Source organism: Aphanomyces invadans, assembly GCF_000520115.1.
Source record: "Aphanomyces invadans strain NJM9701 unplaced genomic scaffold supercont1.20, whole genome shotgun sequence".
In the NCBI taxonomy this organism is placed as follows: domain Eukaryota; phylum Oomycota; class Saprolegniomycetes; order Saprolegniales; family Verrucalvaceae; genus Aphanomyces; species Aphanomyces invadans.
This window is the reverse complement of record NW_008580165.1, coordinates 385,819-412,135: the sequence shown is the minus strand read 5'-3', so window position 1 is coordinate 412,135 and position 26,317 is coordinate 385,819. Positions and strand designations below refer to the sequence as shown.

General features: G+C 55.0%; 14 protein-coding genes across 14 annotated transcripts; 10 read left to right on the top strand and 4 right to left on the bottom strand.

Moving 5' to 3' along the window:
- The first annotated feature begins 52 nt into the window (after positions 1-52).
- On the top strand, positions 53-3,129 carry H310_09229 (hypothetical protein). Its single transcript, XM_008875249.1, has 6 exons — positions 53-590; positions 643-1,101; positions 1,160-1,920; positions 1,973-2,528; positions 2,574-2,801; positions 2,857-3,129. Exons 1-6 carry the CDS (start codon positions 93-95, stop codon positions 3,040-3,042), a joined length of 2,688 nt encoding a protein of 895 aa, XP_008873471.1. The 5' UTR covers positions 53-92; the 3' UTR covers positions 3,043-3,129.
- Positions 2,977-5,327, bottom strand: H310_09228 (hypothetical protein). Its single transcript, XM_008875248.1, has 7 exons — positions 5,133-5,327; positions 4,886-5,077; positions 4,684-4,841; positions 4,501-4,634; positions 4,377-4,451; positions 4,252-4,332; positions 2,977-4,201 (listed from the first exon to the last, which is right to left on the bottom strand). Exons 1-7 carry the CDS (start codon positions 5,276-5,278, stop codon positions 3,122-3,124), a joined length of 1,866 nt encoding a protein of 621 aa, XP_008873470.1. The 5' UTR covers positions 5,279-5,327; the 3' UTR covers positions 2,977-3,121.
- A 768-nt stretch (positions 5,328-6,095) lies between these two features.
- Positions 6,096-6,428, top strand: H310_09227 (hypothetical protein; the record flags this gene model as incomplete). Its single annotated transcript, XM_008875247.1, has 1 exon — positions 6,096-6,428. The coding sequence occupies one exon, from the start codon at positions 6,096-6,098 to the stop codon at positions 6,426-6,428; it is 333 nt and encodes a 110-aa protein (XP_008873469.1).
- A 2,127-nt stretch (positions 6,429-8,555) lies between these two features.
- Positions 8,556-9,986, top strand: H310_09226 (hypothetical protein). Its single transcript, XM_008875246.1, has one exon. It carries the CDS (start codon positions 8,598-8,600, stop codon positions 9,885-9,887), a length of 1,290 nt encoding a protein of 429 aa, XP_008873468.1. The 5' UTR covers positions 8,556-8,597; the 3' UTR covers positions 9,888-9,986.
- Positions 9,987-10,008: 22 nt separating this feature from the next.
- H310_09225 (hypothetical protein) lies at positions 10,009-10,816 on the bottom strand. The gene has a single exon (XM_008875245.1). It carries the CDS (start codon positions 10,493-10,495, stop codon positions 10,124-10,126), a length of 372 nt encoding a protein of 123 aa, XP_008873467.1. The 5' UTR covers positions 10,496-10,816; the 3' UTR covers positions 10,009-10,123.
- A 4-nt stretch (positions 10,817-10,820) lies between these two features.
- H310_09224 (hypothetical protein) lies at positions 10,821-11,349 on the top strand. Its single transcript, XM_008875244.1, has 3 exons — positions 10,821-10,974; positions 11,024-11,097; positions 11,144-11,349. The coding sequence occupies exons 1-3, from the start codon at positions 10,838-10,840 to the stop codon at positions 11,302-11,304; spliced, it is 372 nt and encodes a 123-aa protein (XP_008873466.1). The 5' UTR covers positions 10,821-10,837; the 3' UTR covers positions 11,305-11,349.
- H310_09223 (hypothetical protein) lies at positions 11,323-12,523 on the bottom strand (the record flags this gene model as incomplete). The annotated part of the gene is made up of 5 exons (XM_008875243.1): positions 11,323-11,559; positions 11,608-11,813; positions 11,872-12,068; positions 12,113-12,413; positions 12,463-12,523. 5 exons carry the CDS (start codon positions 12,521-12,523, stop codon positions 11,323-11,325), a joined length of 1,002 nt encoding a protein of 333 aa, XP_008873465.1.
- Positions 12,524-13,122: 599 nt separating this feature from the next.
- On the top strand, positions 13,123-14,022 carry H310_09222 (hypothetical protein; the record flags this gene model as incomplete). Its single annotated transcript, XM_008875242.1, has 2 exons — positions 13,123-13,429; positions 13,880-14,022. The coding sequence occupies 2 exons, from the start codon at positions 13,123-13,125 to the stop codon at positions 14,020-14,022; spliced, it is 450 nt and encodes a 149-aa protein (XP_008873464.1).
- Positions 14,023-14,271: 249 nt separating this feature from the next.
- Positions 14,272-15,282, top strand: H310_09221 (hypothetical protein; the record flags this gene model as incomplete). Its single annotated transcript, XM_008875241.1, has 4 exons — positions 14,272-14,425; positions 14,479-14,606; positions 14,670-15,039; positions 15,095-15,282. The coding sequence occupies 4 exons, from the start codon at positions 14,272-14,274 to the stop codon at positions 15,280-15,282; spliced, it is 840 nt and encodes a 279-aa protein (XP_008873463.1).
- A 275-nt stretch (positions 15,283-15,557) lies between these two features.
- On the top strand, positions 15,558-16,899 carry H310_09220 (DEAD-box ATP-dependent RNA helicase 6; the record flags this gene model as incomplete). Its single annotated transcript, XM_008875240.1, has 2 exons — positions 15,558-15,699; positions 15,770-16,899. The coding sequence occupies 2 exons, from the start codon at positions 15,558-15,560 to the stop codon at positions 16,897-16,899; spliced, it is 1,272 nt and encodes a 423-aa protein (XP_008873462.1).
- Positions 16,900-17,114: 215 nt separating this feature from the next.
- On the top strand, positions 17,115-20,012 carry H310_09219 (hypothetical protein). Its single transcript, XM_008875239.1, has 9 exons — positions 17,115-17,867; positions 17,917-18,021; positions 18,070-18,381; positions 18,448-18,509; positions 18,558-18,785; positions 18,834-19,089; positions 19,137-19,211; positions 19,261-19,535; positions 19,585-20,012. Exons 1-9 carry the CDS (start codon positions 17,148-17,150, stop codon positions 19,784-19,786), a joined length of 2,235 nt encoding a protein of 744 aa, XP_008873461.1. The 5' UTR covers positions 17,115-17,147; the 3' UTR covers positions 19,787-20,012.
- A 391-nt stretch (positions 20,013-20,403) lies between these two features.
- Positions 20,404-21,132, bottom strand: H310_09218 (hypothetical protein). Its single transcript, XM_008875238.1, has 3 exons — positions 21,031-21,132; positions 20,762-20,968; positions 20,404-20,713 (listed from the first exon to the last, which is right to left on the bottom strand). The coding sequence occupies exons 1-3, from the start codon at positions 21,118-21,120 to the stop codon at positions 20,549-20,551; spliced, it is 462 nt and encodes a 153-aa protein (XP_008873460.1). The 5' UTR covers positions 21,121-21,132; the 3' UTR covers positions 20,404-20,548.
- A 347-nt stretch (positions 21,133-21,479) lies between these two features.
- H310_09217 (CAMK/CAMKL/MARK protein kinase) lies at positions 21,480-23,739 on the top strand. The gene is made up of 5 exons (XM_008875237.1): positions 21,480-21,656; positions 21,714-21,747; positions 21,811-21,947; positions 22,010-22,261; positions 22,306-23,739. Exons 1-5 carry the CDS (start codon positions 21,526-21,528, stop codon positions 23,714-23,716), a joined length of 1,965 nt encoding a protein of 654 aa, XP_008873459.1. The 5' UTR covers positions 21,480-21,525; the 3' UTR covers positions 23,717-23,739.
- A 139-nt stretch (positions 23,740-23,878) lies between these two features.
- H310_09216 (hypothetical protein) lies at positions 23,879-26,252 on the top strand. Its single transcript, XM_008875236.1, has 11 exons — positions 23,879-23,986; positions 24,035-24,113; positions 24,158-24,261; positions 24,312-24,452; positions 24,504-24,641; positions 24,680-24,775; positions 24,818-25,298; positions 25,360-25,489; positions 25,541-25,704; positions 25,749-25,987; positions 26,038-26,252. The coding sequence occupies exons 1-11, from the start codon at positions 23,898-23,900 to the stop codon at positions 26,222-26,224; spliced, it is 1,848 nt and encodes a 615-aa protein (XP_008873458.1). The 5' UTR covers positions 23,879-23,897; the 3' UTR covers positions 26,225-26,252.
- Positions 26,253-26,317: the final 65 nt, after the last annotated feature.

Below are 26,317 nucleotides of genomic sequence, written 5' to 3'. Positions count from 1 at the left end.
TTGGAACCTTTAAAACGTAATATGTCATTGAAAGACACAGGTTTGATCTGGTGTGGGGTCCAAAAAAGAGCATCCGCCGAAGTGGGGAGAAGATGACCAAGGACACGGCCCAAGTGCAGGTGCCGTCCGACGACCCGAAGAAGAAGCAGAGCCTAGAGCCTGTGCATGCGCCACAAAAGGATGGCGTGGACGACAAGGAGCCAGAAGAGTTGTCGGAAGAAGACAAACAGCTCAAGGAAGATCTCGAGATGAGCGTCACACGGATTCTCGACGCCAATGAACAACCTGGCGTCAAGAAGCTTGCGCTTCAAACGCTCCGCGAACTCATTCGAACTGCCACGTCGAGTATGACGTCCGTGCCCAAGCCGCTCAAGTTCTTGCGCCCGCATTACCAAGCGCTCAAAACGGCGTACACGACACTGCAACAGGCTAACCAGACGGAACTTGCCGACATCCTTGCGGTGCTTGCGATGACAATGGCCCCCGAAGGGTCTCGCGAAAGCTTGCAGTACAAGCTCAAGGGCAACTCGACGGAACTCGGGTTGTGGGGTCATGAGTTTGTTCGGTCGTTGGCGGGTGAGGTTGGCGAGGTAGGTTGAGAATTCTATGTAAACTCTTTCTTGACACCGATTTCTCCCGTAGGAATACACGGCGCGCGTCACGACGACGGTCGACGCAAAGGTGGACGATTTGCTCGCGATCGTCGATGCCATCGTACCATTCCACATGCAGCACAATGCTGAACCGGAAGCCATTGACATCCTGATTGAAGTTCAGAAGCTCGATCGGCTCCTCGCGTCGCCCGAGATCGATGAAAAGAACTACCAACGTGTGTGCCTCTACCTTTTGGCTTGTGCCGACTTCATGAGCGACCCTGACGACCTCCAGACGCTTCTCACCACTGCGTACGCCATTTACATCCGCGTCGAGAAGTACCCCGATGCGCTGCGTGTGGCGCTGCGACTGGATAGCGAAACACTCGTGGCGGATGTGTTCTCCAAAACGAACGATCCTGCCGTCCGCAAGCAACTCGGGTACATTTTGGGCCGCCAGCGCTTTTGCTACGACGACGAGCACCCGGAACACGCCGTTGTGGACCAGGTATGTACGACCAATTTGGTCTTCATGGAGTTGTCACATCTGTGCTTGATGCAATTAGATTGGCAACGCCGAGCTGAGCGACAAATTTCTGGCGCTAGCGCGTGACTTGGACGTGTTGGAGCCCAAGACCCCTGAGGACATTTACAAGTCGCATCTGTCGGAAACAGGCAGCATTTCTCGGGGGCGCGACGGTGGCGCTCCCACCGACTCGGCGCGCGCCAACTTGGCGTCGACCTTTGTCAACGCGTTCGTGAACGCGGGGTACGGCACGGACAAGCTGATGACGGTCGAAGGCAACGGATGGCTGTACAAGAACAAGGAGCACGGCATGACATCTGCGGCAGCATCCCTTGGCCTACTCATGCTGTGGAACGTCGAGGAAGGGATCACGGCAATCGACAAGTTTTTGTACTCGGGGGATCCCCACGTTAAGGCGGGCGCCATTCTCGGCGTTGGCATCGTGAGTTCCGGCATCCGCAACGAGTGCGACCCCGCGCTCGCCCTGTTGTCCGAGCATGTGGACTCGGGCAATTGCTCGATCCGGTGTGCGTCGGTGCTTGGTCTTGGGATCGCGTACGCTGGTTCATCCCGCGACGACGTTAGCGAATTGCTCATCCCTGTGGTGTCGCACGCCGACGAAAACGCCGACATCCAGGAAGTGAGCTATGCGGCACTAGCGCTCGGAATGGTCGAGGTTGGCACTTGCGACGAAGAAGCGGGAAGCGTCCTCATGCAGCGCCTCATGGAGAGCACCGACGCTGAATTGGACTCGTCCTGCGCGCGCTTCCTCTGCCTCGGTCTTGGTCTCCTCTACCTCGGGTAAACACCTCGATTGGGTTGTGGCGCTCACGTGGGACCCGTGGCTTTGTAGACGCCAAGAACGCGTGGACGCAATGTTGGAAGCTGCCAAGACGATCCAGCACCGCATCTCCAAGTACTTGGAAATCACGCTCGAAACCTGTGCATATGCCGGAACGGGCAACGTGCTCAAAGTCCAACAGTTGCTCCGTGTGTGTGCGACTCACGTTGTGGACGATCCCAAGGAAGGCGCACATCAGCTGGCGGCGGTGCTTGGCATTGCGCTTGTGACGGTCGGCGAGTCCATCGGGAGTGAAATGGCCGTCCGCACGTTCGACCATTTGCTCCAGTACGGCGAAGTCAACGTCCGCCGCGCAGTGCCGTTGGCGCTCGCGCTCCAAAGCGTGTCCAACCCCGAGTATTCGCTCATCGATACACTGTCCCGCCTCACGCACGACGCGGACGCGGGTGTCGCCCAAAGCGCGATCCTCGCGCTCGGCCTTGTCTCTGCCGGGACCAACAACTCGCGCGTGGCGGGGCTGCTGCGTCAGCTGTCTGAATTCTACAGCCGCGAGGCCAACCACTTGTTTGTCGTGCGCATCGCCCAAGGCTTCCTCCACATGGGCAAGGTATGCATGCCCTTTATCGCGCCGACGTTGTAATCTTCTGTCTAGGGCCTGATTTCGCTGCACCCGTTCCACTCGGACCGGTTGATTCTGTCGCGCGTGGCGCTGAGCGGTCTCTTGGCCGTCCTCCACGCCGCGCTCGACATGGAGAAGACCATCTTTGACAACTCGCACTACTTTTTATACTGCATCGTCACGGCCATGCAGCCTCGCATGCTCATCACGGTCGACGAAGAAGGCAAGCCGTTGCCCGTGTCTGTGCGTGTGGGGCAAGCGGTGCGTGCGCGCGTGGTGTGTGCAATTTTCGAGGACTCAACGCGGTTTGGTGCAGGTGGAAGTTGTCGGCCAGGCGGGACGGCCCAAGTCGATCACGGGGTTTCAAACACACAACACCCCCGTGCTGCTCAACGTGAAGGACCGCGCCGAGCTCGCCACGGACGAGTACATTGCGCTCACGAACGTGTTAGAAGGCATCGTGATCTTGCGCAAAAACCCAGACTTTCAGCCCGATGCGTAAAACGGGTCGATCGCGTCGTCGCGTTTCAATATACCAGCATGCCGCGAGGATCTTTAGTCTTTTCGAGTTAAAGAGTCGTTTACCGCCACTTTGCCGACGACGCGCGCCGCGGCATGAGGTTGGTCGCGGGCATATGCGGTGGCGCCTTGGTGTCTGGCGGTGGGACCTTCTTGAACAGGTCGGTCGCATGGTTGGTCGATCCTTTGGGTGCCGGTGGACGTGGCTGCTTGGCAGGCGGGGCGGTTGTCATTGTGGGCTTCTTTTTGATTCCTGACGGCATCGGTGGAGTCGTGGAGGTCGGTTTAGAGGTGGTCAGTCTGTAATTGGCAACGCCTGCAGACGGAGGTGCCGTCTTGGGTCGGACGGCGGCCGAGTTGTTGGCAGACGAAGCAGGCAATGGGCCAGAAGTTCGCATGCCCTGTTTGGACCCAGAGGTGGCGGTCGTAGGCAGACGAGTCGACGACGTTGAGTCGCTTCGACTGGTGTCGGCAGGACCTTCCACCCCACACGACGATTTCGACATGCGCTTGGGCGGCATCCCACGACATGCCATTGGCACCGCAGTGCTGGCGACGCCAGAGCCGACCGACGCCACGCTGGATTCGACAACGACTGGCATGGCATACCGACCTTGCGACGCTTTCATGGTCTTGGCATTGCGCGAGGACTTAGTGTGCTGGAGGTAGCGAGGATGGTTGTTGTTGGCCCTGTTGGCGCTGGATTTGAACGCGTCCGCGTCGGGTTTTTCGGTCGGACTGTGCTGGTTCTGGGACAGGTCGTCGTGTAGCTGGTACGACGCCGGGGCCGCCGGTGCTGCTTTGGACAGTTTGATGTGATGGCTTGGAAACGACGATCGGTGCTGCATCGGCGGCGGCTGAAAGACTTGCCGGGGCTGTTCCGGTTCATGCTGCTGCTGCTTGTCAAACAAAGGCATCGAGTCGTGAACAACGCGCTTGTCGGGCTGTTGTACGGACTTTGGGGGCGGCACCTGTCGTGCGGAGACCCACGACGACAAGGGCTTGTCAAAGTCGGTGTCATGGCTCATGCCCGGGTCGGACAAGGACAAATCCCACGAATCGTCCTCCTTCGGGTCGGTCAGTCTCTCGTGCTCCTCGTCCTCGGACAGCGAGAGATCGACGTCGTGCACGGCGCGCGATTCCTGCGGAAACGATCGTTACCACGACCATCTCTTTCAGCAAGTTGCAGTACCATCGCGACGCGCGATGCCGCAGGGGATGTCGACGGCCGTTGACTCATTGGAGCGGCTTCAGTGTCAACCCAACCATTGCCCTGCTCGACACGTCAGAGAACGGCCCGTTTGTGGCGATGCGTACGGCGATGAGGGAGCTGTACGAGGCGCTGGGAGGACGTTCGAGCTTGGTAAAGTCGTAGTGGGGATTGCCTTTGCGCTATGGAACGCGTGATTAGCACGACGGAGGTTACGCCATCGTGGTGTACGATGTGGGGGCACAAGTCGATCCAAACGAGTCGCTTCTTCTTGAGCTTGCGCGGCGCCGAGTCGTGGGGTAGCGCGATGCCGTTGGTGACATTTAGGAACGTGTTGACCAGGACGAGCTCGTCCGTTTTCGGATCTGGTTGTTCCGTGGATCAGCGCTGAGATGAGCACATGGCACCACCAACCAGTGTGGGCGGGATCCCATTCGTTGCGCTTCTTCTCCGGCGCTCGATGTTTCTTTTGGAGCTGGGCGTCGAGCATGGCGAGCTGGTCCAAGTACGCGTTGTGTGGCGCAATGTCCGGCCGCTTCATCTTGACGTACTCGTACGCCTTGTCCAGACTCCTACAGCGGTGGTGAGCCGTCACTAGATGGTCAAGGGAGCGTACCAATGGTACTTGGACATCAAGTACGCCATCATGACGCATGGGCTGCGTGACATTCCGTCGAGGGAGTGCACAAGGAGACTCAGGCTAGACTGCACCGCATGGTCAATGAAGTCGATAAGGTCGACGAAGTCTGCATTGCGCAAGTCAAACAGGATGCCTTCAGGCTGCTCCGCCATGTCGCATGCAAAGTACCTACGACATAGAGGAGACCGCAATGAGGCGACGCGCAGCAAAGTGGCTCCTGTACCGAATGCCTTCCGACTCGAACACGTTGGGGACTTCGCGTGGCACACAGTTCACAATGAACTCGATCCCGTTCAAACTGAGGAACTCAGAGTCTTGCGCGGCATCAATGTCTCCCATGAATAGACCATTGTTGATCTTGGTGGACATCTCCTACTCTGCTGGCATGTGCGGCACTTGTCGGCGATGCTGACGATGTTACGATAATCGCATTCTCACCGCCATCTTCAGCCTATATCGAATGGACCAATCAACGCAGAGGGTTCTATAATTATCTTCGACAAAATAGTGGTCAAAATATCACATATTTGTTCCACATTAACGGTTTTGTCCAACACAATGGGCTCAAACAACCGAGTTCAGCGTCGCGTCCGGCGCATGGCCAAACAAGCTCAAGTCGAATGAAGAACAGTTTCTGGCCCACACACAACGTGTTATGTCTTGTCCGACCGAAATGGATTGGTTGCTGCACTACTTGCGATTCTGTTGGGCGATGGTCGCGTCATCTGGAGCATCCATAGCAGCATCGACTCAAGAGAATACCCCACCATGTACTATGTCAGATTTGCGAAAGATGAATACGTACGGGGATTCGTCATGTTCATGAAAGGTGAGATATTTTTTGTCTGCATGTCTCACCACGCTTTTGCTATGTCTGCGCACGCCGACACCGAGGAGAAAATTCTACATTATAGGCAGAATTGGCTCTCATGTTCTTCTGTGCAGGCTAATGCATCATAAAATTCGTTTTAACATTTGACGCACAGGTTGCATCATAAGATAAGTATGTCGCCCAGGAAATCGAAATATTGAAACACTGAAGGTTCAGATACTCGTCGGATTTCATGCCCCTTATCGTTGCGACTGGGTCCACCTGAACTCTAGACATGCATTCCCGAGTGTCGACATGCGTTGGAGCAGTGAATGGCCCAGAGTGTCTCGGCAGGATGGTGTCGGCGGGGCCAAGATGATAATTACATCGCGAAATCTTCGCATTCGAGATGTCACAGCCAAGTACTTGCGCAATTTGTACCCACACTCCGCGTTCTACGACCCCAAGACCCGTTTGATGCGCGACAATCCGAACCCGGACCTGAACGTGGACGAAGTTACGTTTCCAGGGGAAAATACTTTACATTGCTCGGGCGACGCCATCATGCTGGCCAAGACGAAGCTGTTCGCATGGGAGGCAACCGAGAAGGACATGACCCAAGACGGCGAACTCCATCCGCAAGCAACTCCGCCGCTGAGTTCATGCGCCAGCAGTACGAAGAGAAAGAGCTCAAATTGGAACAGGTAGAACGACTTGCCACGGTCGAAACGAACGGCGAATAGACGCCGTCGCCGCCCAAAGTATTGCTCATCGCCGCGTCCGACTCCCACGGCGAATATGCACGCGACGGTCGAGTGGTACGTGTACCTGCATCTTGTGTGAACGAAGTGCATTTTTGCTTTCTGAATGAACTGCTTTGGGCTGGCGTGGCCTTGCCAACGTCGGGAACGACGGTGTTGGGTGGATCATTCCGATCCAGATGAAACACTTCTCTCCACCCGAGGTTGCCTCTGCACAATGTAGAATGGTGCTTGATTGCGTGGAGTTGTGGAATCATCTCAGCGGTGGTGGATTGCTCAAATAAGAATCGGGTTCGTTGACTGCATTTGTAGTTGAAAGGCGTGGAACGAGCTGTAGCCAAGAATAAAGATATCGAAGAAGTGCTGGAAAACAACCACATGCAAGTTTGGGGCAGTTGGTAAGACAAGCTTGCACAGGCCTGGAGGTGTGCGTGTTGAACCCCGTCAAATTAAAGAATGCTGGACCCTGTCGAGTTGAATGAAGCGAAGAAGCTCAAGGAAATTAAATGGCAGAAAGTGCCAGTACTTGTCCATGCAAGACGTCGGCGTTGATTGGAAACCATGGAGGTTTACCAGATGAACAAGTCGAAGCGAGAAGATCCGATGGCTCAGTTCCTCGCCTACAATGAGCTGTTACTCACATGTAGGACAGAGTATCTTGTGATGACATGCACGATTTCCATTGGTAGACGACGGGATATCGTTGTGCCGCCTTAAGTGTTGTCAAGGTGGGCCAGAGCGGGGACGTGCGTGGAAGCCCATTGTTACTGTAACCTGAGGTGCTACTGCGTCGCCCCAGGGTGTCCTGACCGATGCATGTCGCTATATTTATTTCTCAGGGATGTGCACAATGTGAACGAATGAAGAAGTGTCCTTTGACATCCGCGTCACAAAACGTAGGTCCCACCGCGACCTTGTGTCGCTGACAGTCGTCGACGCGTGGTTGGGAGAGCGATGTTTTATGCCTCGAATTCAGTGCCATGGTGTTGGCGCCATCTGCATGTGTTTGTACTCGCTGCATGGATATCTCGCAACGTTGTCCAGGTCGTGATGAAGTTGGACGAGACAATATCGTAGATTGATGTCGAATAAACGCCAAACTGCGATCGGACAGGTGCTGCGACACTTTGCCCAGCGTCCCGGCAGTGTCGATCATGTGGTCAACTATAATGCCGTTGGACCCGCTGGCTTTCCCGACCAAGTACATACGGTCGATATTCGTTGGCCTTGATGGTTGCTTGATCATCAGGGCAAGACTGACGTTCTCAATGTCTGCCTTGCCCACGAGCCACTCGCGGAACTTCTTGAAGCGGGCGACACCACGATTAACGGCAATGATGCGGGCACATTGCTGGTCGTACGGAGCACATCCATCACATTGTGCGTCAGATAACTCCATAGATTGTCCACGAGTTATCGCTGGTGAGTCCAAGATGGACACGTGACGTCATTCGCTGCTCCAGCGCATGTCGACACAATACAGTCCACCACGGCCCCTACTCCAAGCCCCACGGATTCCACTGTGGCCCCCACTCCAAGCCCTACAAATTCCACCACGGCCCCTACTCCAAGCCCCACAAATTCCACTGTGGCCCCTACTCCAAGCCCCATACATTTTGCACCATCTCCAAAATATAAATTCTAACAGACGGATGGAAACCCAAAGAAAACGCAAACATAAATTTATAAAGTGATCTTAGTGCTTTCAAATGACCTCTGAAGACTTTACACATCAAGTACTTGACGTCGAATCGTATTATGCAGTTGATTCATTTTGAGTGGGGTGCAAAATGTGAGGTATCACTGTACTCGGGGACACATGTCTAGAGCCTAGGTGGATCCATTCGCAACGAAAGGGGTACATGAGAGATCCGACGAGTATCTGTATCTTCAGTGTTTCAAACCATGTTTCGACTCCTAGGCGGCATGCTCAATGTATGTTGCAATCTGTGCGTCAAATGTTAAATCGAATTTTATATAATGCTGTTGACGAGAAATACAAGAGAGCCAGTTCACTCGTGTAAGTAAAATTGCCTCCCTCACCGGATGTTGGACTGTCCCAGAGTGTGTTTCCGTTGTAGGGACCGATGCCCAACTTGACTCCCAACGCTTTGACATGACGTCCGTGCGGCCGCAACATGCTGCGGCGGCGGCGGCCATCAAGCCCTGGCAGTATGCATCAACCTGCCATGCATGTCGACGCCCGTTCGGACTCTTTTCCAGCCGCCACCACTGCCGCAACTGTGGCCACTCGGTCTGTGCTGTTCACTCAAAGTACAAAGTAGAGCTGCCGCTTCTGAAAGGGCCCCAGCGGGTCTGCAATCAGTGTCATATGGCCTTGCTTGCGTGCAGGCCAAAGGAGCGCCATGTGATCAGAAGGGTGCCAGCGCATCCGCTGCGGTCGCAATCGGCGGCGTTGCGGCGATACCCTTGGGAAACCCCACGCGAAACGAGCGAAGTGTTTCAATGGGACCACGAGTCCCCACTTGACCCGGTGGCGTCGCTGAAGCAGCGCCGGTGGACCCCTGCCGACAACACAACGACCAATTCGTCCGTTGCCAGGAGCTCGTCCTCGACCGCGTCGACCGCGTTGCAGAAATCCATGCAGTACTACAGCGCGCCCCACATTGTCGATCGAGGATCTACCCCCAACGCCGACTCGCCCACGGCGTCCGGTAATGGCGCAAACGAAGAAGCTCTCTGGCGCATCTCGAGGACATCAGAAATGCCCTCACGTTGGACAGCCCAACTGAACCAACGCGCCCCGCAGCTCAATTTAGATCCAGACGACGTCGCCATCGAGGTCGCACCACCGTGCAGCACCTTCGACTTCACCAAATACTCCACTGCATCGAGCGATATCATGGACTTCGTCCCAGTGCGTCCCCACGCGTCCGAGTTGTCCCGGTCCCCTCCTCAATCGGTCTGCCACACACGAGCAACATCGCATGACACCTCAGGTTTGCCCGACGTACCTACCATGGCCATCTTGATCATGCAAAAGCGAGCTTTGGAAGTTGACGTCGAGCGCTTACAAGCCAAGCTGGCGGACTACCGGGCAGCCGCTGCACGCGAATGCAGAGCGCGGCGTCGCCTACGCCGCAGGTCAAAGGCCAGACGTGGTCACATCACCGCTGCCAACGGATACGTCGACCAAGGCGAGTACTTCTATGCGCAGCTGGAGCTCAAAAAGGCCCTGGCACTTGATGACAAGTGCTGGGCCACATGGCATGCGCTAGCCGAATGTTTGTTGAAGTGCCACTGGCCTAATGAAGCTGCGCTAGCGTGCCAGGTGAGCCTGGAGCTCGCGCGCACCCCTGTGGCAGTTGCATTGCTCGGAAGGATTCGACTGCGCCAGCAGAGGCTGAGCGAAGCCATAGCTTGTTTCCACGAAGCTCTCGAGTAATTTATTCTGTCAGACCCATTTCCTCCATCCCTTTGCGTATTTACTGCATCGTGCGCTCGTACACCAAAAACAGCACGCCTCGCCACAGTCGCGTCGCAGCCTTTGAGAAGAAACTGAGGCCGTCCGAGTTGAAGTTGCACTCTAGTGAAGTCATTCGCACAGGCTCTGCGCCGTTGACTCGCCCACGTCGATTAGGTGAGTCATTATTCAAGACACGGAGTCGGCGATCCCTCCAGTCATGACAAAGTTGAACGGTGTTCGTTTGCTTCGTCGCCGCCGCCGGCCAAAGCTTGCATCATCATATTATACGCGTAGAAGTACGACCCAAATGCGGGAACGTCGCGCACTTCCGTGAGAGCCTTTCCTCGGTACAGTCCTTTGTATGCACCATATTGGCACGCCATGCTTTGAGCGCATGCCAATGCATTGTGAAGGGCTGTGGTCTTGTTCACTTGCATGGTGATCTTAACGAGCTCGGTCCGTGCGGCAACGACGACTTGGGACATTCCTGCCAGTGATCCGGTGACACACTGTAGCGCTGACGGCATAGATTCGTTCGTCAATGATCCAATTGCCCGACACCTGCTCTTAAACGAATGAAGCGACATGGATGGGGGGCGTTGGACAAGATTGGCGACAGAAGGTCTTCGTACAGACCGGTCACGCCGTCCACAACGACAATCGACTGGAACGTCCGCACGATGCTACTGCGCTGAGCTTGGATCTGAAGGAGCACCTTGATTGTGTCGAGGGGGTGTCCTGCTGTGATTCACGAACTGCCTTCGACCGTGCCTGCATAAATGTCCTTGGCCACGCCGGCCCATTCCATCTCGACGAACCGAGGTCTTGCGACCGCGGCGGTTTCCACGGCCCTACACAACGGACATCCGGATAGTTTATCCGGTAATCCCTGTGAAACATGTCTCCATCAATTTTCCCACCAGCGCATCATGGAAAAATCGGTCCGTACGGCATACAAGAAGCTCATCAAGCTTGCGCAGAGCCTTCCTGCCGAGCAAAAGCCCGTGGCGCTGGATAAGGTTCGCCATGAGTTCCGGTCCCATGGCGTTATCACATCCTCTGACCAGTGCGGACCTCTCGCTCCATGTCCACCACTCACGATCGATTGTTGGTAGACTGGACAAGATTGTGATGAAGGCTCAGTCCAAAATCAGCTACCTAAAAATCGTGACGCCCAAGCGCGCTCCTCGTATGTGCATGAGTCGTTGCATTGTTTCACCTGGCTGTGGATGCAGAAACGAGTCCACAACGATACATCTACAAAGACGGGAAACGATTGGACCCAGGCTGCATCGATCAGAGTACCAACGCAACCATCAAGACGGTCGACTTCAATGCCATGATGGAGCGTCATGTCAAGTTGGTCCGTCGACAGCATTTTATGGATCGAAAGTAGAGGTTGCTACATTCTTGGTCAAGTCATTTCTGCCTTGAGCACTGACTCGACGAGCTTCGCCTCCTTCGTCACACGCTCATCGACGCTCGTCACCTTTTGGTCAATGCGATCGACCTGCTCCGTCGTGCGGGTCGTAATATCGCTGATCGTGTCGGCGGTCTGACCCAGCTTGGCCAGAATCTTGGACAGCTCGTCAAGCTGATCCTCCTCTTGCTTGGGCTGCGGCTGGGGTGGATGCAACTTCACCTGGACGCCCTACAAACCACTTTTAGATTGCATGCGCACACACACGACATGTCGTACTCTAGGTACGCGACTGCTCCTGGTTGATTTGCCGCCGCCTCGCTTTTTGGACGAGGCTCCTCTCTTGCCACGCTTGGACTTTTTCCGCGAGAAGATGTGAGTGAACTTGTACAAAATTGGGTGCTTGATGCTCTTGCCGAGGTCTTCGGCGCGGTCCATTTGCTTTCCCATTGCATCCACCGTGTTCTCTGCGTCGTTCAGCACCTCTACGTCCGCATGGCGTTAGCGCACACTCGCCGCGGCGATGAAGACATTCGTAACTACCTTCCTGGTATGCCATCTCATCGACCGTAGCGTCGCCGATGCGATCAGCTTCCTTGGCATCGTTGATGGCTTGTTGGAGAAGTTCATGGGATGTCTTCTTGACGTTCTTTATCTGTGCTTCGAGCGAGATCATAAGACCTGCCGATTCCTTGTGTCCTGCGCCGCCGTGAGATTCCATGGAAGGCGATGGTATGTACCTGTGATTTCTTCTATCCGTTGACTTATCGACTTTTGTGGCGACGTGGTCTTGCCCAACGCATTGTGTGCCACGTTGAGCCACTTGGTTTGGTCGATTTGAGTCTCCACGAAGACCATGTACTCCTTATATCCTTGTCCAGGGCAATGGCCGATGAACTTGAACCCGAACGGTTTGACGCTGCCGCCTTCGTCGCTCAGATCTTGCTTTTCGCACTCAGAGAGGACAAACGATCCTTTTGGAGGCCCATTGGACTTGTAAATTTCTTTGCTGTCGTAATATGCCACCAGCAACGTGTCGCCGTGGAGCACCATGTACCTCCGCTTCCATGTCTTCATCATATGTCCTAGTCGTTGGCCCATAGGCAATTCGTTCCACAAGCACGGGACTCCAACCTCTCTTTGTCACGTAACCTTCGCACGATGTCTGGTGGATCTTGGACAAGTTGACATGCATCGTTCACGTTGCCGCAGTGTGCAATGGCCGCGCCGTTTCCCAACTTCCACTGCCTCCTTCGAGCCAAACATCGCCGCAAATGTGGCTATTTATAGCAAATTATCCGGATAAAGATTTCGGCGTCAGGCGGTCGACACTGGCGCTGTCGACGGTCTGGGAGTGATTCCAACATTTGGTTGGCGCAACCATCGAGGCAGATACAGCCTTAGGTACGAAGGGGGGGCATCAGTCTCTCTGTACACCTTCTTCCATGCGACGACGTCCCAAAGACCAAAGAAGGAAGCATGCACCATTCACGAGCGGAATCTCTGCAACGTTGCAGCGGTCATCAACATTGGCATCCTTTTCAAAGGGAAGATGCCTGCCTCGAGCTCATTTTTGGGTGGGAAATTCCCTTACGGGAGCGTGTGCAGGTCAGCTCTCGAGGATTTGTACAACCCCATGGTCACGACAAGGGGGAAATCACCAAGGAAACCACCCATTGTCCCAGATTTGGCAAGCCCCGTGATTGGCCTGTCTCGACCCCCCGCTCCGAGCAGCGACAGTGGAGAAGGGGTCATTTCCACATTTGAACGACCGCGCGGAACCTACTCGGCGCTATGAGCACGAAGCGCCCCACCACGTCGACCTTTATCCGAGCCCTGTACAACCTAACGAGGAAGGGGACCCCGTACGTCGACTGGTCGGTAGATGGTTCGACGTTTCGCATCCTTGACGTCAAGCGGTTTGCCTCGGAAGTCTTGCCCCGGTTTTTCAAGCACAACAACATGGCGAGCTTTCAACGACAACTCAACTACTTTTCGTTCAAGAAGTGGACCAAGAATAATCGGACGATGGGCGCCATGTCGAGGAAGAGTACCATCGCCGAGTTTCACCATCCTTCCTTCACGCGCGACATGGACGAAGGTTTGTTGCCGTATTTCCGAAGAAAAACCATGGCGCGATCGGTCGAACCACTCATGGATGTTTACGCTTATGATTACGAAACAATGGATGGAAGCTCAATAAATCACGTCAAGAATGAATCGCTGGAACACAAGATGTCGCCGAAATCCAAAACCAAGAAGGGGCGACGCTCTACACATTGCTCGCTCCCCTTGCCCCACAGAGAAGACTCCGCCCCGACGAGACCTGCACCATTGACAAAAGGTCCAAAAGAACTCTCATTCCCGCCGCCGGCGATACAGTTTGAGCCCATCAGTTTCAACTCTGGACGCCTTCAAGGAGAGCAGCCCTGTCTGGATGCGGGCACGGGACAGTCTGTGCTTCGACATGGCGCTTGCTTTGACCATACCATCGACATCTCATGGGGGCAGTGTGACACTTGGCAAGCGCCTGCTCTCGTTGTGGTCGCAGCGTCAGGAAATGACATCGACTGGTTCGCCAACTTCGACTGGGAAGCGCACGACGACATCATCCCAACAGCAGGGGTACTGTATCAGGAGCACAGTGTCGACAGCGCCGAGGCCGACAACACGTGCGACATGGTCACGGTGTGAGGCCCCATGAACCCTCTTCTTCTAGTTGTAGTGTGTATCGACCTCGTGGTCGTGCTGAACATGGTTTGTGTCTTTCCGTTCGACAGACGCAATGTCATCGTCATGGCAAGTTGGCCTTGACTATCCAGATAATAAATCTATCCGGATGATTACACGACGCCGTCTTCAGCAGCCAATGAAAATGCGCCTTTGACGCCGCAAAAACCTCGCAGTTTCGACTTTGCCAGCGCAATAGCAGGCAGCAGCAGCATGTGCATCGCGTTCTTTCAGCTATCGACGTACACGGACCCAAGCGGCGGCCAGCACGTCAAGTTCATTGCTGTGGACAACCGAGACGAGTTCTACACACGCGAAACGAGCCCCATGCACTGGTGGAGTGAGCCGCACACCGGCATCTTTGCCCGTATGTGAGAGTTGAACCTGATCGACACGATATCACCGTGACTGTGCGAGTAGCGAGAGATCTCGAGCGCGGTGGAACCTGGCTTGGCTTGCGACGATCTCAACCCGATGGACCTGTGCGTGTCGCCTTCCTCACCAACATTCGCGTTGCCGTTCCCCCAAAAGAGAAACAGAGTCGCGGCGTAAGTGGTGCATCCGATGGGACTGATGGCGAGGACCGGGTTGTCTTGACTTTGCGTGTGTAGAACGTCGTGACCGAATTTCTCCAGAGCGACTTGAGTGTGTCCGCCTTTGTCGCGCGGCTTCAACCGGTGGGTTGCAACTACGGCGGGTTCAATCTCGTGCTCTTTGACGGCGTGTCCTTGGGCTACTATTGCAACTTGAATCCCATGGGGCCTGTTCCTGAGTTCACGCTTCTGGAGCGGGACGTCCTGTACGGGCTCTCCAACAGCGTGTTGGATGTTCCATGGATCAAAGTCGTGCGCGGCAAAACGGCACTCGCTGAAGTGCTGGCGAAACACGAAGACAACGACGATGCAGCGTTATGTCAAAAGTTGATCGTCCCAATGGTGGACACGACGAGGATCGAAGTCCCAGACCTCCTGCCACAAACAGGTCCGTCGAACTCTTCGGCATTGCTACGACAGTCCAACACGATAGTGACTTGTAGGATGCCCACCCGCACTTGAGTATCAGCTCTCGAGCATATTTGTCGAGCCTGTAGATCACCCCAAGTACCCCAAGTATGGCACCCGCACGACGATCGCAATGGTTGTCGATGGAGCTCATGCCACCATCCTCGAGAAGGACCTGGACACCTCAACTCTGCAGTGGAACGAGCATACGTATTCCTTCTAATGTTGAAAGGAAGAAACATGTATGGAAGTCCTCGACGGCGCAGGCATCGATGCACAGCGGCTCGACGTGGCGTGCGTCTCTGTGGCATATTTGTTTGTATTTTTGCTTCCGAACGCCGCGATATTCGGATAGATATGTTTATCCGGACACCGGTGCCACGATTCCTCACCACAGAACGATGGTTGGATTTATTCCCTTGGAAGTGGATATCAATTTATACAGGTCTAAATCGTACCCACGCCAGAAATCGAACCACATCCCCCACGACAAGGACAATGAGCAACGTTCCACCTGCGCCCTCCGCGACTTCCACGAACCCTTCCATCCTGCCCGGTGACGATGACGACTGGAAGCGCACTCTAAAAGCCCCCGAAAAGGACACCCGCTTCCAGACTGAAGATGTCACGAATGTTAAGGGTACGTGGAAAGCAAGTAGCACGTCACGGTGACGAAGAATCCCTGACTGTCATCCACCATGCCGATGTAGGCAACGACTTTGAAGATTACTTTTTGAAGCGAGAACTCCTGATGGGCATATTTGAGAAGGGTTTTGAACGACCGTCGCCGATCCAGGAAGAAGCGGTGCCCATCATCTTAGCTGGGCGCAACGTTATGGCCCGCGCAAAGAACGGCACAGGGAAAACTGCTGCGTTCATCATTCCGTGTCTGGAAAAGACCGACACAACAAAAGCTCACATTCAAGTGATGATCCTTGTCCCGACCCGTGAACTAGCACTCCAAACTTCTGCCATCGTAAAGGAAATTGGCAAACACATGGGCGTCGAATGCATGGTGAGCACGGGCGGCACAAGTTTGAAGGACGACATCATGCGCTTGTACAACACGGTTCACATTCTCGTGGGCACTCCCGGCCGCATCATGGACTTGGCCAACAAGGGTGTTGCGGATCTGAGCCAATGCTCAACTGTCATCATGGACGAAGCCGATAAGCTGCTCTCTCCCGAGTTCCAACCCCTTCTCGAACAACTGGTCAACCACACTGCCCCCGGCCGACAAATCTGCCTCTTTAGCGCCACCTTTCCCGTCACTGTCAAGTCATTCAAGGACAAATACATTGAAAACCCGTACGAGATCAACCTCATGGACGAGCTCACGCTCAAGGGCGTGTCCCAATTTTATGCTTTCGTCGAAGAGCGCCAGAAGGTGCACTGCCTCAACACGCTCTTCTCCAAGCTCGACATCAACCAAAGCATCATTTTCTGCAACTCGGTGAACCGCGTCGAGTTGCTAGCGAAAAAGGTGACCGAGCTCGGGTTTTCCTGTTTCTACATCCACGCCAAGATGAACCAAGCCCATCGCAACCGCGTCTTCCACGAGTTCCGGAACGGAGCGACCCGGCACTTGGTGTGCTCCGACCTGTTTACACGCGGGATCGACATCCAAACCGTGAACGTCGTGATCAATTTTGACTTTCCCAAGAACTCGGAAACGTACCTCCACCGCATCGGGCGCTCGGGCCGGTTCGGCCACCTCGGGCTCGCGATCAACATGATCACGTACGAAGACCGATTCAACCTGTACAGAATCGAGCAAGAGCTTGGCACAGAAATCCGCCCGATCCCTCCCGTTATCGACCGCAACCTGTACTGCAAATAGATGGCTCGTCCTGACGGCAACCATGCTGCTTGGCGCGACTTGCGCGATCGAGATTGCGTGGCGTCGGCGGGACTTAGAGATAGGAACGTAGTTAGGAACACGTGCGGGTATCGTCGCCGAAGGAAACGCGCAGCTTGGCGGACGAGGAAGGAAAAATTAACACCAAAAAACACAAAAAAAGGCCTTGGCCACGAACCTTTTTTGAAACGGCGGCCGTGTAACGGATAGAACGGCTTCGTCCGACGACGATGGTGATGCCGGCGCCGCGACCGCACCTCCGCAGCAACAACAATGTGAGCCTGAGTCCCCTCCACAGCAGCAGCAACAACCTGAGGGAAGCTTTCGCCCTCGACACTGTCGCCACATTGAGCGCGTCGTCCCCGAAACAACAGAGCAATCGCAACAACGCGTTCCATTCTGCGAGCGTGGCGTCCCCAAAGAACAAAGGAGGCGTCATGATGCCACCGCCGCCCGTCACCGTGCAGGGAGGCGAGTCGCACCTCCACCATCCTCGACGGCGAGAGCTTCCACCGCACACTAACAACCATCAACCAGAAACAAACACAGACGACGCGGGAGACACTGGACTCACCTTGGACGAGCCCAACGAACTGAACGAGACGGAAGAAGAGACAGAAGCGTTCAAACGGGCGATGTGGGCAGGCCAGGCTAACATTTTGGTCGCCGTGCGTCTGCGCCCTCAACTCAAGCACGACCGCGACCGAGGTGAGATAGTCAAGGTGCTGGGGAACAAAGTCGTGGTCGTGATGGACCCCGGCAACCAAAAGGATGTCGTCGGCAAGATGCGTCATCGGTCGCGCGAGAAGCGCTACGCTTTCGACTATGTGTTCTCGCCGTTGGACGGCCAAGAGACAGTGTACAACAACACGACAAAGTTCCTCATCCACGGCATTCTACAAGGGTTCAACGCGACCGTGTTTGCCTACGGCTGCACTGGTGCTGGCAAAGTACGTGTCATCTAGACATTTTTTTCTTGCACGATCGCGTTCGATGTAGACGTACACGATGCTCGGGACGCCGGACGAGCCTGGGATCATGGCGCTGACCCTCGACGACTTGTTTCAGCATATTCAGGCGGGTCAGTCCCGAGTGCCCAACTCGGTGGGACAGCCTTCAGCTCTGGACGGGGCGCGCTAAGTGTCGCGCTAGGTCAACTACCGCGTGACGGTGTCGTTCCTGGAAGTGTACAACGAAAACATTCGCGACTTGCTGCGGAGCGACCCGGATCAAGACACGTACTTGGATCTGCGAGAAGACCCTGTCAAGGGCCCACTAGTCGCCGACTTGTCCGAGATCGTTGCGTCGAACGCGGAGGAAGTCATGCGGTTGCTTCGTCGAGGGAATAAGAATCGATCACAGGAAGCCACGGCTGCCAACGCCGTCTCGTCCAGGAGTCACGCCGTCCTGCAAGTGTCTGTCGAGCAGACGGAAGCAACTCCAGGCATGGTGTCTGTCCTCAAGGTATCCTTCACACGACTGCGCTCTCTCACGCACTTGGACTCGACTCTGACGAGTCACGTCCCGTAGACGGGAAAACTCTCCATGATTGACCTGGCAGGCAGCGAGCGAGCCGCCGTGACTCAAAATCGGTGAGGCATCTTGTAGCAATCACGTTTCGAACAGAGGTGGCTGGTTAGGGGACTGCGGTTGATTGAAGGGGCTAACATCAACCGGTCGTTGCTGGCCCTTGGGAATTGCATCAATGCACTGGGCGAAAAAGCCAATCGCGGCGCGTTCGTGCCATATCGAGACAGCAAGCTCACGCGGCTGCTCAAAGACTCGCTCGGTGGGAACTGCCGCACCGTCATGATCGCCAACATCAGCATGTCCGTGCTGTCGTTCGAAGAGACAGTCAACACGCTCAAGTCGGTGCTTCTCTCGATGTGGCGTCGATTGACGCTAGTTCACGATAGGTACGCGAACCGGGCGAAGAACATCAAGACCACCGTGACCCGCAACGTCCTGAATGTGAACCACCACATATCGGAATACGTGTCGCTGATCGCGAATCTGCGCCAAGAGATTACAAATCTCAAGACTCAAATGACGCAGCAAGGGATTCCATCGCCCACGAGCCATGACCTGAAAGCGCCAAAGGGGGCGAAGAAAGATGGTGGTGACGAAGCGAGTTCGTCTGGGGAAAAAGGCGGCACGGCCTCGATGCGCGAAGTACGGAATCGAGACGTCATTTGTTGGAACTCAAGCTGTGTGTCTAGGCGCGAGTGCAAATCATGAAGTACTTTCACGAACGCATGATGTTGAGGCGGCAACTCTTGGAGCTCGAAAACAAGGTATGGACGGACAGTGAGCTCGAGGCGGGCGTGATCCGACTCGATGTAGAACGTCGCCAAGAGTATTGAGATTGGACAACACCAGCTCGTCGTGGCAGAACACGAGCGTCAGCGTGAAGAGAAGGAAGAAGAGAAAGCAGCGGCCACGGCGCTCGCGCACGACGATACCCGCGTCGAGTTCGAAGAGTTTGACGACGAGGCTGACATTGTGGTGGCGAAAATGGAGATTGGCAGACTGCAAGACGACATCAAGGACCTGTCGACAGAAAAGAGCGAGCTCACGCGCAAGTTGCGGCACACGGAGCGAGCTGCGGAGGAGTTTCGGTGGGTCGACGACGTTACCTTCACACACGATTGAATGGAGACTGGATAGAGCTGCGCTGGAGCACACAATCACGAACGACGAGAAGCGCGAGCTCCTCTTGATGGAGTATCGCATTGGAAAACTGGAACTGGAGAACATGGAGCTTGAGCAATCCCGAACGGTCCAAGACACGATCTCCCGCGGCAAGGACTTGACCATTGAGAAACTCAAGCTCCAGCTTCGGGTACGATTTAGTATTGTAAATTTTTGATTGGTGGATTATTTTTCATGCAATTCTGATTGGTGGACCATTATCCAAAGTAATTCTCTGGTTGGTGGATTCTTCAGCTGAGGGATAAAATCATTCAAAAACAACAAGCGATCTTGGACAAGCACGACATTGGGCACGAAGTTCGGTACGGCATCTTGGACACGCTAGAAGATGCGACGCTCACGGATGGCTTCGACACTTTGCGGTTGTCCATGGAACGCATCAGCTCCCCCGCCGCACTGGAGCGCCCACAGGTGTCGGCAGGGACGGAGCGAAGTGTGGTGCTTCCCGACATTCACAAGCAACCTGGCAACGATTCGGTCAAGTCACCGGTCGACCGCATGAGCTTGTCGCAGTGGCAAAATCAAATCGACAAGGCAGTGTCGCTGAAAGACTGGCCCAAGCAGCGCACAGGACCAGTCGCCGACACATCCATGCTACCGGCCATCATTGCTCGCCACAAAAAGAAAAACGCCCCCAACATTTCAGCCCCATATCTCAAAGTGCTCAAGCATCGACGAAAGCGAAAGTCGTCGGCCGTGAAACCTATCTCGGCTCAATCATCGCCTGACCAACTCTGCACCAGCACTGATCTAGCTGCCCTGAGTCCCTCTAACGTGTAACTCAACAGCTACTACAGTCGAGTTTACAAGGGCAGAAGCACCACCATCTTGAGAGTGCTTGCTGTGAACGTGTGAAGGGTTTGACAAGCAGAACTCACTTGTGAACAATGATGTCTCCGACAACTGGTTACATGAACGTCTAGAGCCACGCAGAGAGGTCTTGAACACCATCTGTATCGATCTTGATGGCGGCATCGGCGTCAACTACCTCACCACTCGAGGTAACAATCACGACGCTAGGAATACCACCCACACGTTCGCTCACGCCAACAGCCTCCATCTCCTTCTTGGCGCAGATTTTGAACTAATTGGTGCGTCAGAATTCGCTCGATTTTTCGTGCGAGTTATGTACCTTTCGCTTCAACTCGTCTCGAATAGGATCGTCAAATGGAACCGCAAGCCACGGACCTTGCTTGTTCCGGAAGTGGGCGAGCTGGTCGTCTTCATTCGCGTCCGAACTTATGAATACCACGTCGAATTGATGTGCTTGTTCGTTCACCTTGGAGTAAAACTCGTTGAGCTTTGGCTGAAAGTCACGGCATTCAGGGCACCAATCCGCCTACATTCGTCGGTACGTGCCACGTCAGAGGCGCTGTTCATGTTCATTGAAGCTTCTCGCACCGCAAAGTACAGAGCAAGCGTCTTGGCCGCAGGTTCTTGGATGGCCCCCGCCGCATTGACGAGCTTTGTGTGCTTCAAGAAGTGCGTCATGTTGCCGTCGAATTCGAAAGTTCTTCGATCGCCGGTGTAGTTCTTGTGGTATTTGGATAGCTCAATCTCAGCGTGGATTGGTCATCTAAATATGAAATTCTGAAATCGAAGTGTTTGATTGGCTGATGAGCTTCGCTTGTGTCATGGAGTTTTGATGGAATTGGTATCTTTTTGACCAATCGAATGAAAGGTTTTGTATAAGGGAAAATCAAGCTAACTCGATGCGAAACAGTCAATCCGTCGGCAAAACGAACAATGAAGCGAATTCTCAATTCGCTTAAAACGTACTTCGCATCCGTAACTGCACGAACTGTTAGCGCCAAGAATAGATCATGCGGCATGGTTGGTTTCCTCAGTGTGGGTTGGAAGCGCCTGTTGCGCAGACGCCGTCACATTCGATCAAGCATGAATGACCACCGCCGTCGTAAGCTCCTCTTGGCACAGAAGGTTGACCGCTACGACGGCCAGTCCATCTTCATCAACGGTGAACTGCGCTACGAACTCGGCGGATACCTCGGTGGCGGCACTGCTGGCGTGTACGTCTCGACAACATCGACAACGATTCTTATGCGTCGGATGGCGGTGAATTGTAGGGTCTACGAAGCCTTTTGTCCTTCAACGAAGCAGGTATGCACTCGTGATTCGATCAAGGTCATGTGCACGGAAGCTCATGCTACTTGATGTTCTCAGCATGTCGCCCTTAAAATCCTCAACCCCATCGGGTACAAGCTGATGCCAACGTCACTCCTCGCGCGATGTCTCGTGGCAATCAAGGGTCGTCAAATGGAGCCCGACGTTGTGAATGGACTGCAACCCATGCGAAATGAGTACGTTCATCTCCATTGCGTGCTACGGACGTCTCGGATCTACCACTGAAGTTACCGTCCAGGCATGTGTGGTGGTTGGTGCACCAATCGTCGAAACAAGCTATTGCAGCTTACGAGGACCCGCGATCTGGTGCCGTGAAAGAACTGACGTTGCCGCGGTGCATCGAGGTCTGGGGCACAACCTTTGACGACGACATCGGCGACGACGACAAGGGCGCCGTGCGGGACATCGCCGTCAAAGGACAGCTCTACAAGATACCCTTTGTTCCGAAGAAATTTGTCAAGTTCGCGCGGAACCGGTGCTCGATCTATCGGTTCGTTCACGTTCTCATTCCACGGGATTCACGTCGTCGTGCAGGGAAATCTCAAACATGTCGGAGCTCGACGCACACGTGAATGTGCTTCGGCTGGACGATGCGTTGGAGCTGCAACAAGACAGCAAGTGTACCATCTTCCTCGTCCTCGAGTTGGCGGCGGGCGGCGAACTCTTCGACCGCATCAAGCTCGACTGCGGCACGGACGAAGCGACGGCGCGGGCGTACTTCAAGCAGCTTGTGTCTGGGGTGGCGTTCTGCCATCAGTCTGGCGTGTGCCATCGCGACCTCAAGCCGGAGAACCTTCTTCTCGCGGACAACGAAGAGTTGTCGACGTTGAAAATCGCCGACTTTGGCTTGTCTGCTATTTTTTCCATCACGGAGCACACGAACGGCGACTCGACGACTGCGATCCGCCGCCTGCGCTCGGTTGTCGGGTCGCCGCATTATGTTGCCCCGGAAGTGCTGCAGGATGCGTCTGGACAGGGCTACGACGGCGCCAAGGCCGATGCATGGTCCATCGGCGTCATCTTGTACGCGATGTTGGCGGGCAAGCTCCCGTTTGGAAAGGACCTGCTCAAGTGCGTTCGGTACGACCGATTCAAAAAGTGGTCCCAAGCCACTAAGTACAATGACGACGACGACGACCTGCATGACGATGGGGATTCGGAGGACCCGGCGCAGGAACATCGAGATGCTGTGGTCTTTCCCGACTGGTTCTTTCCCGTGCAGTTTTCGTACGACGTCAAGGCGCTGTTGGCTCAACTCTTATACCCCGATCCATGTCTCCGCTTGTCTGTGGATGAAGCGATGAAGCATCGGTGGGTCCTCGATCGGCCACGGCGACTCCTGCGGCAAACTCATGATGTCCTCCAAGACACGGCGGTGGGGTTGCAAGGTTCTGCTGTGGACGCTCACGACACCGCAACTGCGCTCCAAACGACTTCAGACGTAGGCAGCGTGCTGAAAAACCCACACCAGGACAATGAAGACACAGTGCGATGGCCCCATCAAGTGCAACAGCATCATCATGGACACATTGTTCGCAACATGCACAACTTGCATGTGTCGTTGACATCGCCGCCGCCACCGCCGTCGTCATTGATCCGAAAGACAACGTCGCCGTTGTTTCAAAAGGTTGTGTCCCCACAATCGCTCACGAACTGCAACTCGTCAACGCATCGCGGTCACGGAATGGGGTTGCATCGACCAGGGTACATGCCATCCGTGGACGAGACGGGGCCCCTGCACACACCCAAACACCAAAAGGATCGAAAAGACCAAGCCGCGGAGTGCGAGACCTGCAAGCGTACCAACTGCAGCTGCGACGACGACGTCGCAACGACAGTATTCAAGAGCGATCCGTTCTTGTCGCCTCCGCTTGCGCCCCTTGATGACCCCGTCACCTCGGGCAACCTCGCTCCCCCGACACCCTTTTCGTTGTCTACGTGGTAATTTAATACACGCGTCCATTCGCATCTCGTTCGTCCTTGTGCGCTGTGGCCATGGAGGATCGCGCGCGTCAGCCATGCCGAATTTTTCGTTCACCTAAAATATTCCGGATAAAGGAGGTGATTATCCGTAACGATGGGTTGATTGGAGCGCAAAAACAGAGTTCAACTTGAGAGCAACCAAGATGGGACGCAGCAAGAAGAACGGGACGAGTTTGGGGAAGACTCTGATGAAAACGGGCGCGAAGCCTGTGAAGAAGGAGATACAGTCGAGGTACACAAGCCCATTCCTGTGACCATGCACTCACTCGACCGACCGCAGTGCGGGCAAGCACGTTGCCGTCGCCGACGGAGGGGACGCGACAGCGCAATTGGCGTCGTACTTGGAAGGCTCGTCCCTCGTACGTGCTACACGCGTGACTGCTGAATGAAGATGATGGGCTAGGACGATTTCTTGGCGAATGCGACACTTGCAAACCGAGAGTTTGTTGCCGAGAAGGAGCGCATCGTCGTGCTGGAATCACGCGGCGGTCCTACCCTTGCAACGACGTACGTTCCTTAAACTGATGCAAAGGTCGCGAATCAGTTGACTATGATAGAGATCTGTCTTCGTTGCCGTCGATGAATTTCACGGAAATGAAAGTACCTCGTCGTCCTCATTGGGACGCAACAACGACGCCTGCCGAACTCAACTTGCGTGAGCGCGAGAGCTTTCTCAACTGGCGCCGCGACATTGCCATGTTTGGAAAACAACGCCCTTTGTCTTTCCACTCACAAAGTTCATTGAGTAGCTTGGAGGCGGCGGATGGCGCGCGCGAAGTGACTCCGTTTGAAAAGAACTTGGAAGTATGGCGGCAACTGTGGCGAGTCATTGAGCGCAGTGACATCGTCGTCCAGATTGTCGATGCTCGCAACCCTCTCTTTTACCGGTATTTTTCGACGCCCATCCAGTCTCATGCTCGTTTAGGTCGTTGGATCTCGAGCGCTACGTGAAAGAGGTCGACGCGAACAAGCAAGTGATGCTTATCGTAAACAAGTCGGACTTCCTCACGGCTGCCCAGCGGTACGTTTACGATGGATCTGACCCTGACTGACGCAAGTGCAGCCTCGCGTGGGCTGACTACTTTGCGTCGCAAAACGTCGACTTTGTGTTTTTCTCGGCAAAAGAAGCGCAAGAGTTGCTTGATGCTGAGTACAAAAAGTCCACTATGACTTTGGAGCTGTCGGAAGACGAAGAGAGCGAAGATGAAGAATGCAGTGGCGAAGACGAGAACGCGGAAGAAGTGACACCTGCCATCACCGCGACAACGGCAGTCCCGACACACGCTGTCGACGAAGAGCGCGCCGACTGCAAGGTCCTTACGCGTTTGGATTTGCTGGAGTACATGGAACGCCGGGCCAAGGCCGTGGTCGGCAAGGTCGGTCTCCGCGCGGAAGACCGCGGTCGGGTAAAGTTTGGGATGGTCGGGTTTCCCAACGTCGGGAAAAGTTCCGCCATTAACGCGCTGCTGGGCGCGTCTAACTTTGCTCATCATGCACAACGCGTGGCGGTTGGCGCGACGCCTGGGAAGACCAAGCATTTTCAGGTGACCTCGTTGCTGAGCAAGACGTGCAAGATGGACATTCGTTGCTCACATGCGCGACTAGACTTTGGCACTGTCGGACACAATCATGCTGTGCGATTGCCCGGGGCTCGTCTTTCCCAGCTTTGTCAACTCCAAAGCAGAAATGCTGTGCTGTGGCGTCCTCCCCATTGCTCAGCTCCGCGACCACGTTCGTACGTCTTGCACGGTTTGTGACGGACGTGATGGTGATGGAAATCATGTAGCGCCGTGTGAGCTCGTCGCCCGGCGCATTCCCCGCGTCGTGTTTGAAGAGACCTACGGCATCAAAGTGCCCGTTCCCAACACGGGCAAGTACAACGACCCGGTCAACGTGTACACGGTCCTGGAAGTGTACGCGCGCGCCCGAGGGTTCACCACGACCGGCAAGGTGCGACACTGGCAGCATATTGAAAATAGTCACGTTGTGTTAAGAGTGGCCCTGATACGTCGCGCGCTGCGCGTGTGTTGCTGCGTGACTACGTCAATGGCAAGCTCTTGTACTGCCACCCGCCCCCGTCGGTCGACGTGAATGATTTGCGGTTCAACCCATTGGAGCTGGCCAAGGACATTGGCGGCGTCGTGGACGAGCTGTTGGCACGCGACGATGAAGACGGCAAACCGGCCAAATTTGACCTGGCCGGTGCCGACAGCAAACGAGTGTTGAGCAAGCGGTCCGTACGACGTGAAAGGAAAAGGGCCAACGATGCGTGTGGTGTGATAGACTCAAGAAACACGGGAAAAAGGGCCGAAAGGGTCGCGACAAGAACCCGTACGAAGACTTGGACAACGCCGCGGCCGCCGTCACGGCGCATGTGTCTCGAGGGAAGAAGATCGACAGGAGAGAAAAGGCATTCACGCGCGTCACTCTGCCCCATCATGCGACTTACACCCCGACAGTGTCGCTGTAATGCTACCGAACCAAATGTGTGTGTGCCACGTGGAGGTGTTGGCCTTGCCAAGCCGTCGAGGACTGCAAACCGACCAAAGCCAGCTACAGACCG